Source organism: Mya arenaria, chromosome 5 (genome assembly GCF_026914265.1).
Source record: "Mya arenaria isolate MELC-2E11 chromosome 5, ASM2691426v1".
Classification (NCBI taxonomy): Eukaryota; Metazoa; Mollusca; class Bivalvia; order Myida; family Myidae; genus Mya; species Mya arenaria.
The window spans coordinates 37181479-37200732 of record NC_069126.1 but is presented as its reverse complement, the minus strand read 5'-3'; the positions used below and the strand labels follow the sequence as shown (position 1 = coordinate 37200732).

At 36.0% G+C, this 19254-nt stretch overlaps 1 protein-coding gene across 1 annotated transcript; it reads right to left on the bottom strand.

The window, feature by feature from the left end:
• Window positions 1-249: 249 nt before the first annotated feature.
• Window positions 250-18867, bottom strand: LOC128235384 (uncharacterized). Its single transcript, XM_052950194.1, has 9 exons — window positions 18789-18867; window positions 14569-14682; window positions 14265-14325; window positions 13250-13319; window positions 12820-12914; window positions 10469-10598; window positions 9970-10134; window positions 3672-3722; window positions 250-2209 (listed from the first exon to the last, which is right to left on the bottom strand). Exons 2-9 carry the CDS (start codon window positions 14631-14633, stop codon window positions 822-824), a joined length of 2025 nt encoding a protein of 674 aa, XP_052806154.1. The 5' UTR covers window positions 14634-14682; window positions 18789-18867; the 3' UTR covers window positions 250-821.
• Window positions 18868-19254: the final 387 nt, after the last annotated feature.

The following is a 19254-nucleotide window of genomic DNA, read 5'->3' as shown; positions in this document are numbered from 1 at the left end:
TTTTAAAAGGTCACACTTGGGGGCCTATAGATGGTAAAACACTGGTGAAACAATTGACATGGGTTGTGTCACATGTGGGTCAAGTGTACATTTTATTTTAGATCATTGAAAATCTATGAACCAGCAGTGACCAACAGCATTTACACATCCAGCTATGACTAAAATGTAACCCAAATCCATGGCCAATATATCTGCATTAGACATTTCTGTAGGAATAAAATGGGGTTCATATTGTGCAACACTCGACAGTTAGTGATTTCATTGTTTATTTCAAAATCACACTTTGGTTTAATGTGACTTCACTTGACGTATGATGTATGATATTATCGGCTATTTGTTTATACATTCAAGCATGTACTAGTACATTGTCCTTTTAATTCAATAAATACTCCATTGCACAAGATTTTACTGATTTTCAACTGTGATGAATATTGTTATATTATGTTATATTTGAAAATATTTATTAAGATTGATCATATTTGTTCATGTGTTCTTACTGTATTAATGCAGTAGGGACACTTGCGAATATCTCCCAAAATGAAACCCATATCTTGGCAAATACCATGGATTTAGTAAGCTCGCTCTTCAGCATTCATGTAGCAAGAATACACACAAAATGTGATCAATCCTTTATCGAAGCATTCAACAATAAGACCATGAAGTACCTTTAATATTCAACAAAGTTGCATGATGATTAAATAGCACCTGTACAATATTCAAAACGCTGACATTGTAGAAGTATGACATAAACATTATTGTCTTTTCTAAGTGACATAAAAATACTGTGACATTTTGGGAATACAATTTACAATGTTCACTGTTCATTGATCCAAATCAACCAACATGAGAGGCAGGCAGAATGGGTTAAGGGAATATGTCTTAGACTTCTTCACAGGAGCTTGCCGATCCTTTACTGCCCGTTTTACTGCTTCCAGTTTACGTTTTCTAGCCAAATCAAGCCTTTTCTTTGCTGCTATTTTACTATCAGCTTGCTGGTTAAAGTTGTCTATTTTTGCTTTTACAGCTGGTACAATTTCGGCAGGGGACTGTTCCACTTTCCTTTTCTTATTATAGAATTGGTCCAGTTCACAGGTTTTTACCTCATAATAATATTCTCTTTCCTCCTTTTCTTCTAATATGGTCAAATCTTCCTCATCAATTACTGTTTCAAATTTCTTTCGAGTCTTTGACTGTACTGTGTAATTCTTAATCGGTACTCCTTTTGGTGGCATTACAAGAATAATCTCAGTTTTTGGAGTCTCCAATTCTTCAGGTTTTGGGAACCTTTTCTTGGCTCCAGCTTTATGTTTTTTAACTTCAGAAGCAGGACAAAGTGACACCATGCTTGGTGCCATATTAGCCGTTTTTGGGGTGAATTTAGCGAATAGCTGATTAAGTTGCTGATGTTTTTCTTTGATAATTTCTTCATCATTTATCTCTACTGGTGGAGCTTGATTAGAAGCAGAGCAATCTATTGTAGAAGAGATTGTACGAGATGCCTGGGCATGTGACTGCGATGATTTCTGACCGGACCTAACACTTTCTGTGGTTTGTTTTGCATCTCTTGGCTGTATACATGATCTTGACTTGATCTGTTCCCTTTCCATGGTGTAGGTCAGGTTCTTGGAAGAGCTAGTCACATCCTGATTAGCCAAACCAACCCTAACAACTGTAGCATTTTCTTCATCTTTTTTTGACAACGGATGCCTCCTTTTCCAGCCACCAGCTCTTTTTGAGACCTCCTCAGCTTCAGTTTCATTCATTTCACCTTTTTCCTGTGCATATGTCCCAGTAGTTGATGTTTCAGTTGTCTTGGTCTTGTCACTAGCATCTTTGGAAGGTGCTTTCTTAAATATTTCACCTTTCTCCTGTGCATATGTCCCCGTAGTTGATGTTTCAGTTGTCTTGGTCTTGTCACTAGCATCTTTGGAAGGTGCTTTCTTAAATATTTCACCTTTCTCCTGTGCATATGTCCCAGTAGTTGATGTTTCAGTTGTCTTGGTCTTGTCACTAGCATCTTTGGAAGGTGCTTTCTTAAATATATCACCTTTCTCCTGTGCATTTCTCCCACCAGTGGATGTTTCGGTTGTCTTGGGCTTGCCACTAGCATCTTTGGAAGGTGCTTTTTTAAATATTTCACCTTCTTTCATGGATTTGAATGCTTGCCGAAGCGCAACATTCCCGAGTTCTGGTATGTATCCTGGTTGCACTGGAAAAAACATCTTATACATAATAACATGTAATATTAATATTCACTATATAATCTAACATGATAAAAGATTACAATATTTTTATTTTGTTTGCGATCTTGTTAAACAAACATTTACAAAATTTGATACAATTTGCAAACAGCATAAATTTTGAACAATTAATTGTCAAAGCCATAAATGACTAGAGCTATCAACAATGTGATTAATGCCCCTGCTTGCCCAAGTGTCGGAATACAAATCATTTTAAAAATTAGTCTTGCTTGACAATGATTTCGACCGGGCTCAAACATCTGGTATGATGTTGTTAATATAATGCTTTTTACAGACAAAACATATCACCACAGACATAAATGCTAAATGAGATAATAGAGATTCTTTAATTCATTACTTCCCCATGAAGTCTGTTCTTCAAATTAGCATAGATATGATAAACAAAGCTTTCATTAGAACAAAACCTGGTACCAGTACATATAGTAGTCTTAGATCGAAAATTTCAACATTTTATAGGTGTATTTCTGATTAAAAATGAATTTCTAGTTTTTTCACATATAATAGTTTTGATGTGTTTTTTTGAAAATGCCTCAAATATATTTTTCTTCAAAAATGCAAAGTTGGCATTTAAATTTGAACCGAGAAATTTCAATATTACAAATGTGATTTTGCAGCATGATGTTTGTACAAAATTGATGATAAAAAAATTCAGTAATTCTTTCAATCAAATATTCGATTAGTAAACGCGACAGACCCTAATTTTTCCCCAAAGAAACTTGAACACAAAATTTTGTCTTTAATTTTGACCGAGTTGTGTTTTATATCTGAAATGACCCATGTTGACACTGTTCTTAAATACAATGTAGATAATTATTCAGACGGATTGGATAAATACGGTTTTATTTATTATGCAATGAATTTGAGAAAAAATAACTTTTATTCCATATGAATGGAACTGAAAGAAAGAAACTCTTTTTTTTGTCATTTCGGATTACCTTTCAGTAATCCTTTTTTTTTTCTCATTTATTTTTCCCATAGATACATATATCAGTACAGTTTTAAATTCTCAACATATACAACATATCTATTTATGTTGATAGGAAATACATATATTCAGAAACAATAATGCTCTCACACATGCACACGCACAAACACTCGCTCCCACACACGCACACACGCACGCACACATACACATTTCAAGAAACTTTAACATAAAATTTTGTATTAATATTGACCTTGTGACCTAGTTTTTGACCCGAGATGATCCCTGCTGACACTAGTTTTTTACCAAAGATGACCCATATTTACACTGGTTTAAATATCATGCTCAAACATATTCTGACGAAGTTTCATTAAGTTACTCATGTTTAAGATGGGTTTAATGAAATATAACCACTATAATATGTTATATTGAGACGTAAAGAATGTGCATTAATTTGCCTGTCCAAAAAAGTAATGGCAATAACTTACTACGAAACTGTCCATGTTCATCAAACAGCCCATCAATGAAATCGTCAAAATCTGAAACAATAAAAATATAAAAGATCACAGGTTTGTAAGAAAGCTGCCAAAAAGAATAAATGCATTGTAGGATTGTCTGATTCATTTTAACTTTCAAGGGGCTGCTGATTACCCAACAACACACACTGTCTAGCAAGATTGTGCCAAAGAGAGTGACTTAGCTTAGTAAAAATATAAAAAAAAATATTCACAATTGTTGTAAAATAAGTTTTACCTAACAGTCATGGTCATGGTTAATATCAATGGGCTGACTTGTGACATGTACATGTGTACATGTATAACAGTTTGCCCTTGAATGTATTCATAACATAAGCTAAGGAGACAGAGTTAAGCTATTACATTTAAAACTTTACTTCTTTTTATAATACATGTACATGTATTGTATGTGTCATCATGGGTCTTAACATCATATGTGACACTACATGTATGTTATTGCATGTTTCACCATGTGACACTACATGTATGTTATTGCATGTTTCACCATGTGACACTACATGTATGTTATTGCATGTTTCACCATGTGACACTACATGTATGTTATTGCATGTGACACCATGTGACACTACATGTATGTTTTTGCATGTGACACTACATGTATGTTATTGCATGTGACACTACATGTATGTAATTGCATGTGACACTTCATGTATGTTATTGCATGTTTCACCATGTGTCACTACATGTATGTTATTGCATGTGACACTACATGTATGTTATTGCATGTTTCACCATGTGACACTACATGTATGTTATTGCATGTGACACCATGTGACACTACATGTATGTTATTGCATGTGACACTACATGTATGTTATTGCATGTGACACCATGTGACACTACATGTATGTTATTGCATGTTTCACCATGTGACACTACATGTATGTTATTGCATGTGACACCATGTGACACTACATGTATGTTATTGCATGTGACACTACATGTATGTTATTGCATGTTTCACCATGTGACACTACATGTATGTTATTGCATGTGACACTACATGTATGTTATTGCAGGTTTCGCCATGTGACATTACATGTATGTTATTGCATGTGACACCATGTGAAACTACATGTATGTTACTGTATGTGACACCATGTGACACTACATGTATGTTATTGCATGTGACACTACATGTATGTTATTGCATGTTTCACCATGTGACACTACATATATGTTATTGCATGTGACACCATGTGACACTACATGTATGTTATTGCATGTGACACTACATGTATGTTATTGCATGTTTCACCATGTGACACTACATGTATGTTATTGCATGTTTCACCATGTGATACTACATGTATGTTATTGCATGTGACACTACAGGTATGTAATTGCAGGTGTCACCATGTGACACTACATGTATGTTATTGCATGTGACACCATGTGAAACTACATGTATGTTACTGTATGTGACACTACATGTATGTTATTGCATGTGACACTACATGTATGTTATTGCATGTTTCACCATGTGACACTACATGTATGTTATTGCATGTTTCACCATGTGATACTACATGTATGTTATTGCATGTGACACTACAGGTATGTAATTGCAGGTGTCACCATGTGACACTACATGTATGTTATTGCATGTGACACCATGTGAAACTACATGTATGTTACTGTATGTGACACTACATGTATGTTATTGCATGTGACACTACATGTATGTTATTGCATGTTTCACCATGTGACACTACATGTATGTTATTGCATTTTTCACCATGTGACACTACATGTATGTTATTGCATGTTTCACCATGTGACACTACATGTATGTTATTGCATGAGACACCATGTGACACTACATGTATGCTATTGCATGTGACACTACATGTATGTTATTGCATGTTTCACCATGTGACACTACATGTATGTTATTGCATGTGACACCATGTGACACTACATGTATGTTATTGCATGTTTCACCATGTGACACTACATGTTTGTTATTGCATGAGACACCATGTGACACTACATGTATGCTATTGCATGTGACACTACATGTATGTTATTGCATGTGACACCATGTGACACTTCATGTATGTTATTGCATGTGACACCATGTGACACTACATGTATGTTATTGCATGTGACACTACATGTATGTTATTGCATGTTTCACCATGTGTCACTACATGTATGCTATTGCATGTGACACTACATGTATGTTATTGCATGTTTCACCATGTGACACTACATGTATGTTATTGCATGTGACACCATGTGACACTACATGTATGTTATTGCATGTTTCACCATGTGACACTACATGTATGTTATTGCATGAGACACCATGTGACACTACATGTATGCTATTGCATGTGACACTACATGTATGTTATTGCATGTGACACCATGTGACACTTCATGTATGTTATTGCATGTGACACCATGTGACACTACATGTATGCTATTGCATGTGACACTACATGTATGTTATTGCATGTTTCACCATGTGACACTACATGTATGTTATTGCATGTGACACCATGTGACACTACATGTATGTTATTGCATGTTTCACCATGTGACACTACATGTTTGTTATTGCATGAGACACCATGTGACACTACATGTATGCTATTGCATGTGACACTACATGTATGTTATTGCATGTGACACCATGTGACACTTCATGTATGTTATTGCATGTGACACCATGTGACACTACATGTATGTTATTGCATGTGACACTACATGTATGTTATTGCATGTTTCACCATGTGTCACTACATGTATGCTATTGCATGTGACACTACATGTATGTTATTGCATGTTTCACCATGTGACACTACATGTATGTTATTGCATGTGACACCATGTGACACTACATGTATGTTATTGCATGTTTCACCATGTGACACTACATGTATGTTATTGCATGAGACACCATGTGACACTACATGTATGCTATTGCATGTGACACTACATGTATGTTATTGCATGTGACACCATGTGACACTTCATGTATGTTATTGCATGTGACACCATGTGACACTACATGTATGTTATTGCATGTGACACTACATGTATGTTATTGCATGTTTCACCATGTGTCACTACATGTATGTTATTGCATGTGACACTACATGTATGTTATTGCATGTTTCACCATGTGACACTACATGTATGTTATTGTTTGTTTCACCATGTGACACTACATGTATGTTATTGTATGTTTCACCATGTGACACTACATGTATGTTATTGAATGTTTCACCATGTGACACTACATGTATGTAATTGCATGTGTCACCATATGACACAGCCTGAATGTGTATTGCTTGTGTCACCATGTGTCACAACCTGAATGTGTATTGCTTGTGTCACCATGTGTCACAACCTGAATGTGTATTGCTTGTGTCACCATGTGTCACAACCTGAATGTGTATTGCTTGTGTCACCATGTGTCACAACCTGAATGTGTATTGCTTGTGTCGCCATGTGTCACAACCTGAATGTGTATTGCATGTGTCAGCATGTGTCACAACCTGAATGTGTATTGCATGTGTCACCATGTGTCCCAACTGAACCTGTATGTGTATTGCTTGTGTCTCTATGTGTCACAACCTGAATGGTTATTGCATGTGTCACCATGTGTCACAACCTGAATGTGTATTGCTTGTGTCACCATGTGTCACAACCTGAATGTTTATTGCATGTGTCACAACCTGAATGTGTATTGCTTGTGTCACCATGTGTCACAACCTGAATGTTTATTGCATGTGTCACCATGTGTCCCAACTGAACCTGTATTGCTTGTGTCACCATGTGTCACAACCTGTATGTGTATTGCATGTGTCACCATGTGTCACAACCTGAATGTTTATTGCATGTGTCACCATGTGTCCCAACTGAACCTGTATGTGTATTGCTTGTGTCACCATGTGTCACAACCTGAATGTGTATTGCATGTTTCACAACCTGTATGTGTATTGCTTGTGTCACCATGTGTCACAACCTGAATGTGTATTGCTTGTGTCACAATGTGTCACAACCTGAATGTGTATTGCATGTGTCACAACCTGAATGTGTATTGCTTGTGTCACCATGTGTCACAACCTGAATGTGTATTGCATGTGTCACCATGTGTCACAACCTGAATGTGTATTGCATGTGTCAGCATGTGTCACAACCTGAATGTGTATTGCTTGTGTCACCATGTGTCCCAACTGAACCTGTGTCACAACCTGAATGTGTATTGCATGTTTCACAACCTGTATGTGTATTGCTTGTGTCACCATGTGTCACAACCTGAATGTGTATTGCTTGTGTCACAATGTGTCACAACCTGAATGTGTATTGCATGTGTCACCATGTGTCACAACCTGAATGTGTATTGCTTGTGTCACCATGTGTCACAACATGTATGTGTATTGCTTGTGTCACAACCTGTACAAGTATTGCATGTGTCACAACCTGTACGAGTATTGCATGCGTCACAACCTGTACGAGTATTGCATGCGTCACAACCTGTATGTGTTTTGCATGTGTCACAACCTGTGCGTGTATTGCATGCGTCACAACCTGTCCGAGTATTGCATGCGTCACAACCTGTACGTGTATTGCATGTGTCACAACCTGTATGTGTTTTGCATGCGTCACAACCTGTATGTGTATTGCATGCGTCACAACCTGTACGTGTATTGCATGTGTTACAACCTGTACGTGTATTGCATGTGTCACAACCTGTAAGTGTATTGCAGGTGTCACAACCTGTACGTGTATTGCATGTGTCACAACCTGTACGTGTATTGCATGCGTCACAACCTGTACGAGTATTGCATGGGTCACAACCTGTATGTGTTTTGCATGTGTCACAACCTGTAAGTGTATTGCATGTGTCACAACATGTACGTGTATTGCATGTGTCACAACTTGAACGTGTATAGCATGTGTCACATGTACGTACATGTAAATATAAATGTAAAGCAGACAGATTTTAATCTTTCCAAAAACCTGTCCATTACACTTTACCATTTGTAAAAAGAAATGGTCGAATTAACTGTTTTCTGAGGCCATTCTGAGCATGGGAGGGCCAAGGTTAGTTATTACCTTTTTCTGAGGCCTTTTTGAGCAGGCCAGTGTCAGAGTTAGTTATTACTGTTTTCTGAGCAGGCATGGGTCAGGGTTAAGTATTACTGTTTCTGAGGCCATTCTGAGCAGGCATGGGTCAGGGTTAAGTATTTCTGTTTCTGAGGCCATTTTGAGCAGGCCAGTGTCAGAGTTAGTTATTACCGTTTTCTGAGGCCATTCTGAGCAGGCATGGGTCAGGGTTAAGTATTACCGTTTCTGAGGCCAGGGTTAGTTATTACCATTTTCTGAGGCCATTCTGAGCAGGCGAGGATCCGGGTTAGTTATTACCGTTTCTGAGGCCATTCTGAGCAGGCGAGGGTCCGGGTTAGTTATTACAGTTTCTGAGGCCATTCTGAGCAGGCGAGGGTCCGGGTTAGTTATTACAGTTTCTGAGGCCTTTCTGAGCAGACGAGGGTCAGGGTTAGTAATTACTGTTTTCTGAGGCCTTTCTGAGCAAGCGAGGGTCAGGATTAGTTATTACTGTTTTCTGAGGCCATTCTGAGCAGGCAAGGGTCAGGGTTAAGTATTACCATTTTTTGAGGCCATTCTGAGCAGGCATGTATCAGGGTTAGTTATTACCGTTTTCTGAGCAGGCGAGTGTCAGGGTTACGGTAGTTATTACCATTTTCTGAGGCCATTCTGAGCAGGCAAGGGTCAGGGTTAGTTATTACTGTTTTTTGAGGCCATTATGAGCAGGCCAGAGTCAGGGTTAGTTATTACCATTTTTTTGAGGCCATTCAGAGCAGGCGAGTGTCGGGGTTAGTTATTACCATTTTCTGAAGCCATTCTGAGCCGGCAAGGGTCAGGGTTACTTATTACTGTTATTTGAGGCCATTATGAGCAGGCCAGAGTCAGGGTTAGTTATTACTGTTATTTGAGGCCATTCTGAGCAGGCCAGAGTCAGGGTTAGTTATTACTGTTATTTGAGGCCATTCTGAGCAGGCCAGAGTCAGGGTTAGTTATTACTGTTTTCTGAGGCCATTCTGAGCAGGCCAGAGTCAGGTTTAGTTATTACCGTTTTCTGAGGCCATTCTGAGCAGGCCAGAGTCAGGTTTAGTTATTACTGTTTTCTGAGGCCATTCTGAGCAGGCCAGAGTCAGGTTTAGTCATTACCGTTTTCTGAGGCCATTCTGAGCAGGCCAGAGTTAGTTATTACCGTTTTCTGAGGCCATTCTGAGCAGGCGAGGGTCCGGGTTACAATAACTGTCTCGATACTCGAGAAGCATGTGTTTCCACTTGAGTATGTTTGCCTGGACGTAGACATCGTGCTGGCTCAGAACATCCATCAAACTGTGCATCAGATCCACCAGAATAGAGCACTCTGTGTACAATGAAATATATAAGGAAAGGCATACTTTTGTTTAATTGTTCTTTTACCAAATATTTACAATACAAACATTTCACTCACAATTGATAAACAAAATTAAAATATATCAAGTTATTTTTTCTAAATAAAGTTAATGCTGAAACTGAACCATTGTCATCAGTGTTGAAAGTGAGTTTTTGCTATCTAGTCATAGGTCTTTGCTCCTTTAGTCTGTGTATATCATCTGAGAATTCAACATGTGGCCAGGAGGTATCAATGAAAGAAATATCATAGAGCAGGAACATCCATGGTCTTAAGACTCTGTAGCCTCAATTATTTTAATACCAACCAATGGGGCCGAGGGATTCCAAATCATCTTGGCGCCCCATCTGCATACACTGGGACAGGAATCGGTAGATGGCCCGGTAGTTGACCTTCTCATCTTTCTGGTCTTCATACAGAGCAATCACATTAAACACCTGTAGAGTTTAATTTAGTTTAAACATATTCTTTTATGTGACAAATGCTGAAAGCGTACAGAAACATGCTCAAAGACTTTCTGCGTTGAGAAAGTTGAAAATAATTCCTAAGAACAAAATCACTCTTAAGAGGAGTCTTGATCACATTAGTGAGCCGTCAGTATTGGTGTTCTTTTTAAAGGGCCATGAGAAAGCTCCCCTGTTGGGAGGTGGACCAAATGTACCACTAGACCACTCTCCTCTTAAAAAGTTTACAAAATGAGGTTTATACACCAGATGTTTGTCAAACATTATGCCCTCCTGAGTGCCATATTGTCAGGATTATTTGGACAATTGAATGAAATATACATGGACTCAAATGACAGCTGATTTGTCACTGACATTGGATGCCTTTGAGGCAGTTTTATGATAATGCCCATTCAAAGTGTGAGGACAGTAGGTACAGTTTTTAATCATGATCAGATGATGACTGATATTTGCAGATAAAAATGTATCCCCTTAGCAGCAGAGAATAAGAAAATATGGAGAAATATTGAGTATGAGTTTTAACCATGACCTTTGACCTCAAAATCAGGAGTCATCAACTGGTCAACCAACACCTAAATGTTAAGTTTAACATTGGCTCAACCTCCAAGTGAGTTTTGTGGGACATGAGTGCAGGCATTGTCGAGTTATCACTCGTACAATCTTTAATCATTTAAGGTCACTGTGACCTTGACCTTTGATCTGATGAGCCCTACAATCAATAGGGGTCATCTATTGGTCAAGCCCAACTTCCATATCAAGTTTGATGACCATAGGTCTAGGCATTGTTGGGTTATCACTCGGACAAGCTTTAAAATCCTTTTACCATTAAAGGTCACTGTGACCTTGACCTTTAAAATCAATAGGGGTCATCTACTGGTCATGCTTAACCTTCATGTCAAGTTTACTGACAATAGGTCCAGGAATTGTTGAGTTATCACTCGGACAAGCTTTGGTCTACGACGGACGGACGGACGACAAGATGTGCAAAGCAATATACCCCTCTTCTTCAAAGGAGGGCATAATAAATAAACAAAACATTAGTACAGAACATTTGTGTTAAAGATAAATATTGTTGTATTGTGGTCTTATTCACTTTATTCAAATATTATTTTATGTTCAAAGCTTAAGGCCATGATTAAAATTTTCATTTGTCTGAAGGTAAAAACCAAGCAAAACTGTTTTAAGGTCAAAGTTTGAACTTGCTATCCTTTTACAAAAGTTAAGATTGTATTTTATTTACAAGTACAGAAATAAGGGTTATGCTTTAAAATCTTAATTAGGCCTAAAAAAATAAATTGTTTGGTTAGGGTAACATCCTTTTCAAAAAGAGACTTAGAAGTGAATACAATAACGATGTAATATTACCAAGTTTGGTCTCTTTATGTCAAACCTAACTAAAATTATTCGATACATAAGGTGACTTTGATGTTGCCCTCCCACCAGCCTGCACCAACAATGATGCAAGTCATTCAAATAACTTGATTTCCCATTATGAAAATGTGGTTAAGAATATACAAATATGCCTTTAAAAAAAAAAAAAAAAAAATTATGTAACCTCATTATGTGATGGTCCTGAACAACTGTGTGAAGAATTAAGTCAATTGAATAAAGGGTATAGAAGTAATTAATAAATATCCCAACCTGCCCTAAAACTTTAACCTAAGTTCCATAGTCAATCATGGGCCATAATCTGTGTAAAGAATAATATGGAGTTATCTAACCTCATCATGTGATGGCCCTGAACAACTGTGTGAAGTATGAAGTCAATTGAATGAACGGTATTGGACTTATAAGTGAAAATCCCAACTTGCCCTATAACTTTAACCGGATGCCGACGCCGGGGCGAGTAGTATAGCCCACCTATTCTTCGAATGGTCGAGCTAAAAATAGGTAGGGTAGGTAGGCTTTTTTCTTTTTTTTAAGGCTTTATATAGAGAATGGTGTTAAAGTTATCTTCTGTATAAGCATTCAAGGTTTTAAATTACATATTGAAAAGCAATTAAAAAAGATGTATATTTTAATTTTTTATTTATTTTTTCAAATTGACTATAAAAATGGTAGGGTCAGCGCCTGTTCCATAGGCCATGTGTACAAAAAAAAATTTAGATTGAAAAACCATGGACAGACAAAAGGTTCTATAAGCCTTCTTATTTCATAAGTATATGGTTTATGTTTTTCCAACAAAGTCCTTCACCTTAGCCAGGTTCTGTGAGAAGTCTGTATGTTCAAAGCTGACCAGATCTGACGATATGTCCGCCCACTCCTCAAGTGGTGCACGGTGTAGAGCAACTGCAAGTAGGCTCATATATAATATCTCCTTGAAGACAAGAAAGTATCACACACATACACTGCAAGAGCATGTAGTTTTCAAAGTTATATCTACTTAAAATGAAAATCAGACAAATTGTAAATTGTTTTCAGATTTGACAACACCACCAAGGTTATAACAATACCCAGACAACACCACCAAGGTTATAACAATACCCAGACTACACCATCAAGGTTATAACAATACCCAGACTACACCATCAAGGTTAAAACAAAACCCAGAGTGGCAGACTATTTTATTTTGAAAAGAAGACAAGAAAAAAATACCAATTAAACCTTCCAGTGGTCCAACTTACCTTTTTTAGTCTTGTATGATTCCTCATTTCTAATAATGCTGTTGATCATCTTCTGAATATACTCCTCCACCTATCGGTTTACACATCATATGTTCAGTAATCATGCAATATTTCACAAATGCATTTTTGTTTTTAAAAGATGGTGAATTGATATTATGTTGGTAACTTGTCCAGCTGAGTGCCCATCAAAGGGAAATGTATCTTCTTGTCTCAAGGCACACAAAAGCCTATACATGTTTTGAAGTATAACTCTGTTTTGAAGTATAACTCCTAAGCTAAAGCAATGAGCTGAATTGTTCATACAGATATATCATTACATATAGGTCTATCTCTGTAGCTTAAGTGTTTCAGTGTCAAAAGATTGAACCTTATGAAATACTGGAGGATGTAAAGTTATTTAAAGGGACTGTTCATGTTTTATATATTCAGACATACAAAATAATGTTATGTGTGAAATGTAAAAAAACAACATTGTTACAATGAACAAGCATCATCAAAGAGTTCTAATATTATTAGGTAGTTATTGAAAAATGTGACAGAAAATGCTTAATATTGTTGAAAAAGAAAAAGTAACGGTAAGCCTATTGAAAAAATTAAGCTCAAATAAATTGATGGTTGGTGATTGTTCTTAAAAGTAAATTAAATAGTTGTACATCAAAAAATCTTTAAAAAATATATGCCAACCTTAAATATGTGAGAGAGTCCCTTTAAGATCCAATGACTATGTTGTGTAGCCTAAATAGTACTTTACAAACATACAACTTTCTCTCCTTAACTAAACAAGAGCTGTCACAGTAAGTGATTCAGTTCAATGGATTATGCAATTACTATTATGCCTATATTCAAGAAGGGCAAACATAAACTTTAAACATATGCTGGCCCCCATGATGGTTGTCGCTAAGTGCGATTTTAATATGCCCTCTTTTGGGGGCATAAATACATTAAGAAAGACAATACAACATTATTACTCTATATTAATTATCATAGATTTTTAGAAAAATAAATTTATAATAACCTCTTCCTCTGACTTTGTTCCAATTTTTTTGGCGAGAATAGGAACGGCATTGTACGGGTAGCTGAAATACAAACATCTTAAATATCCACATGAACAATCTATTAACAATAGTTTATGCTTAAACAATGTATTCAGTAATGTGTTGCACACTTAAGTTATAACCATAGCTGGAAAATTTATAAAAAAGGAAATTTTAAAGAAATCATTGATAATTTATTGATTTATCATGAATTTGAATAAAACTTTTATACAACAGAAAGCAACATTTTTCCTATATATGCCAACATTATCAGTTTTAACTTACAGTTCTAACAGTTTACACATTCGCTCCTTTTCCTGAATACTCCATGTTAAATTGCTGGTCGACATGATGAGGGTCTTCTTCAAGACAATGCAGATTTAACATTCAAGAATCATCCTGAAATAATGAACATGGGCTTGCTGGCTTGTGATTATTCTGACCACTGTATGGTAATCAACAATAATTACCTTTATTACATAGGTTTTAATCAACTGATCAAATGTTTTTGCATTCATAAGAGTATATCAATATACACAAATAAGATCAGAAAAGATTTATTTAAAATCAGCAAACAAATTGGGGAATTGATATTCCCCGCCGAAGTATTAATTGCTCTAAAAGTTAAAGCTCTGGCTCAAATTTTAACTGTTTACTCATTACTTCAAGGGCAAGTCATGTGATACTGACCCGATTAAGATGAATCATGTACATGCACCACCACACTATAGTTATTTACAGACTTCACATATGTTTCATTAGTTTCTGTCAATTAGTTGCATATAAAAGGCTCTAGACATACATAGATATTTTTTCTAATAAAGGGCAATTTTTCTTGTGTTTAATGACATGATGAGGATGAATCTTGTGCGTACACAATGCATAAAAAAAACAAAAACACAATTCACATAAATTCATTAATTTGTGTTCTACAGTTCTGTATGTAATTCGTATAGCATTGGTTTTTTAAATTAGCAGCACATTAAAGGGACTAGACACCAGATGATACAATCGAAGGAAAAAAAAAATCATCACAAAAAGGTACATGAACACATTGAATCTTACTTACTGATGTTTCACTTTGCTCATGGCACATGTATGTGTTTTTCGCAGTTTTTGCGTTTTGTTCCAATTTCGAAATTACTAGGTCTGGCTACCCAGGAATTTAAAAAACAGTGTCAGTATATCTATCAGTACAAATCATGTGACTTTCACATGCTAAATACACACACTATAAACTAGGAAACCATTATGCACTCAGCTAAGACATCGACAAAATATTCTTCAATCATGTTAAATGATGTATTAAAGGCATCATACTAGCTCATATCAACAATTCTAGGCTTGTTTTGAGGAAATAAGTTATATTTGCCGATAATGGGACCATCTGGTGTCTTGTCAACTTTAAAGTTGGGGGATAGTTTCTGTTTAGAAAGAATTTAGAGAAATGTGACAGCAAAATTCTAAAATCATGGAAGGACAAGTATGAAAAAAGCACTTTAAATAGATGATTATGTTGACCTTTACATTGTGTTTTTATTATAGTTGATTATCAGAACAACTAGAGCCACAGATATATGTCACAATGGTAGTCAATACAATTTTAAATCATCTAATTATGCTATAAAATCAAACATAATGTTTGTTTTGGTACCAATAAAATTGTTATCAAGGATATTCCATTATTACGATCAATAAGTAATAACATAAGAATTAGAGCTTGCTGATCCAAAAGTATCACTTAGTTGACTGTGTTCATTGAATTATCAAAGCATTTTCTATATCTCCCACATATCCAACTACTGACTAGCAGACCCATTTCCATTCAGAAGTAATCCAAGAACACTCTGTGTGCAGTACCGTACTGGTACTGCAGACAGAGTGTTCTTGGATTACTTTGATACTAACAAGATTTGAAGATAAGCACAGCTAATTGTTAAAGGAATCGGCTGTTTTACCAAATAAATTATAGAACAGTTTGAAATGTGATTATTTTATTTATTTTTTCCCAAATAAAAAATAAATACAAAAATCTGCTATACCAATAAATTACAAATCTCATATACATCATAGCATACGCGCACTGCCTTGAATGTACTAAATAGGGTCTCGGGAACAGTGCCAGTCTTCGTTCGATAATGGCAGGTTTTGGTATTTTAATAATTATCTGGTAAGATAGTCAGCTATAAATTTTATGAATGATCAATAAATAATGTCATTATTTTAGATGAAATTGAGACAAAATATAACAGGCCGGTTCTGAAGATTTGATTATAGTATGACCGAAGAATTCTGTCACACATCTTCACGATGTGAACTCTGTCACTAAAAGTCCATTGTTTGTGGTTTTATAGACAGCATTAATTGCACACAGAATTTGTTCTGACAGTGGGCATCGGGATCACATATCCCAACAAATTGGCGACTTGTAAAAATTACAGAGTGTCCTAAACAATTTGAAAAAAAACAAACATGTATATCCAGGTATATATGTTTGCATGTTTGATATTTATATAAAATTATTTGTCTCAAATTCTATGTAAACCTGTTAATTAGTGTTTTAGCTAAAGCGGAGTGGAAGGGAGGCCCGCCCTGCCCTTTTTTGACCCCGCCCCGTTGCCCCTTTTTACACGCCCTGTCATATTTTTCCCGCCCCCTTGCGCCCTTCTGGCCATTCAGATCGTTGTTTATCACAAAGTTACGCCCTAAAAGTATTTCATTGGTCAATGTCGCCGTTTCCTAATCTGTCACAGATCAGTGCGTTCTAAGGCACATGACCGTCATCACCGCGGGTCTGATTAACAGTAGTTCAGCTTATAATCAGGGTGCTAATTGATGTTCATTATGACACATTATTCCTTGTCTGAGACATCGAAGTTGTACCTCTAAATGTTGATCTTTGATGCCGATGTTGTTACAAATTTAATAAATTTAGCAATTTATGATCAGTAACCTCCTAATCACACAATTGGGTCGTCTATCATCCAATTATCGAAACGTCCCATTTTAACCAATCAGAGAAGACACTGGTCAAATGATTAAAAGTTTGTTAAATTGCGATAGAAAACGCGAAGAAAGGATGAAAAATGTTGTCAAGTATTAGTAAACAATTGATACTTGCAGTGTAAAAACAAGGCACACTTTTTAGAACAGTGTTTCGTTTGAAGCAGACGGTCATTGAAAAACAGACGGTGGCGCTAAGAAAATCAAATACTTGACTTCATGACCAATATTTGATAATTTTTGTGTTGAATGTTCGTAATGAAAATTTGTTTTGATATCTCAAAACTTTTTTATTTGCTTTATATAGCGTTTACTTACAGTATTTTCGTCATTTGTACGATGTTTAAAAGTAGAAGATTCGGCGAGTCACCGCCATTTTGTCATAACATTTTTCGATTTTCTAGTTCTATTATTAAGTATTAGTGAGTTTTTCATGAAGGATAGAGATTTTAAATGTCATTTTGTTTTAAAATGTCAGCATATTAAAATTTATTTAACCAAAGACAAGTAAACAACAGCAAAGCTGAATGTGACATTCGTACCCTATCCTGATCGTTCCAAAACAAGATTCGCCCCTGCACTTAAATGTTTTTAACAGCTCATATATAAGGCCATTCTGATTTATTGTAATGGTATTTTTTTTAAATGTCTTTGTTTTTATTTTATACACTTTTTTGGAGGTAAACTTTACATTGTAAAAAGGAGACTCTAGACAAGTACACTTTTGATAGGCTAAACAAGAACACTTTTTTAACATTCCATCTAGTAAAAGCAGTCAAAGTAAATGTGAATTTAAAGTTTTGTGGCATGGCACAATATTTATCTCAGGTTTAAAGATAAGTATCTCGTCTCCTTAAAGTCTCCCCACTTCTCCCTAATTTGACTGGTGGGAGAAGTGACTTCCCCAAAAAATCAGCCTTGTGAGAGCCCTGGTGACAACAAGCCGAGATGGTAAAGAAAGTGTCTGAAGTGAAAATGAACAAGAAAAAAGAATTATTAGTATTCTGTAGGGATATTACTACAATGTGTGCATGAACATGCATGTGCTTTAATAAGGTGCATGGTCGTTTTACAACAATACAAAGCTAATATTGTGCGCATTGTTTTCCCATTTAAGAAAGCACCATGCCCCTATTTTAGCCCACCCTGCCCTTTTTTTGGCCCACCCTGACCTTTTTAATTCCTGGCTAAAACACTACTGTTAATGTTGTATTATTTGTAACATTGTTTTTACATTCATGCATTAAAATATTATTGAATATATGTTTAAACATTATAATTATTTTTCGAAATTACATCAGATTTCAATGCATTTCTATTTAGGTTGTTTTTAAAACCCTTGAAGATTCCCAAATTTGTGGCGAAGCGATATAATTTCGGCCAAAATATGTTAATATCACGGCGCAATTTTTCAAAAATTGTCTAAGGTCTTTTTTCCCAAAGTGCCCCGATTATTCAATAATTTATTGATATCTTATTGATGCAAAAGGAAGGCCACATACAAGTTCGGTGTACAAGTTCACTTCTCGCGAAAACACATTACTTCTTGATAGCCGCCATGACAATGACGTCATGTTCGCGTAGGGTGCTATGAATAACAGGATAAAATATTTTAAAATAAAAAAGGTGATAAAATATTAGTTCATTTTTTTTTATTAACGAACCTGAGCTATTCAAGTTGTGTTCAAGTTATCGAGCTCAAGACACGTGGTTTGATAAATCATTGACAGTTGGCAAAACACTATATATTATGAAATATATTGCGATCTCACAATGTATTCATCCATAAAGTATGTAATTAAGAAAAGTTGCACGCAGCCACGGACCGGCCTACAAACCTATGTAGTTTATAGGTCCGTGACGCAGCTTAGAAATTCATATAATTATTCATACAGGACTTCGTTCCCGTGTTCGGTCTGAAATGCTACAATCCGGTAAGTCAGATTTTATCGCAGTTTATTCATAAAA

Coding starts and splice junctions, on each gene's coding strand:
- LOC128235384 (XM_052950194.1), bottom strand. CDS start 14,633: ATGTCGACCAGCAATTTAACATGGAGTATTCAGGAAAAGGAGCGAATG. Junction 12,915..13,249: donor ATCATACAAGACTAAAAAAG/GTAAGTTGGACC, acceptor GCCTACTTGCAG/TTGCTCTACACCGTGCACCA. Junction 10,599..12,819: donor TCTCACAGAACCTGGCTAAG/GTGAAGGACTTT, acceptor TAAACTCTACAG/GTGTTTAATGTGATTGCTCT.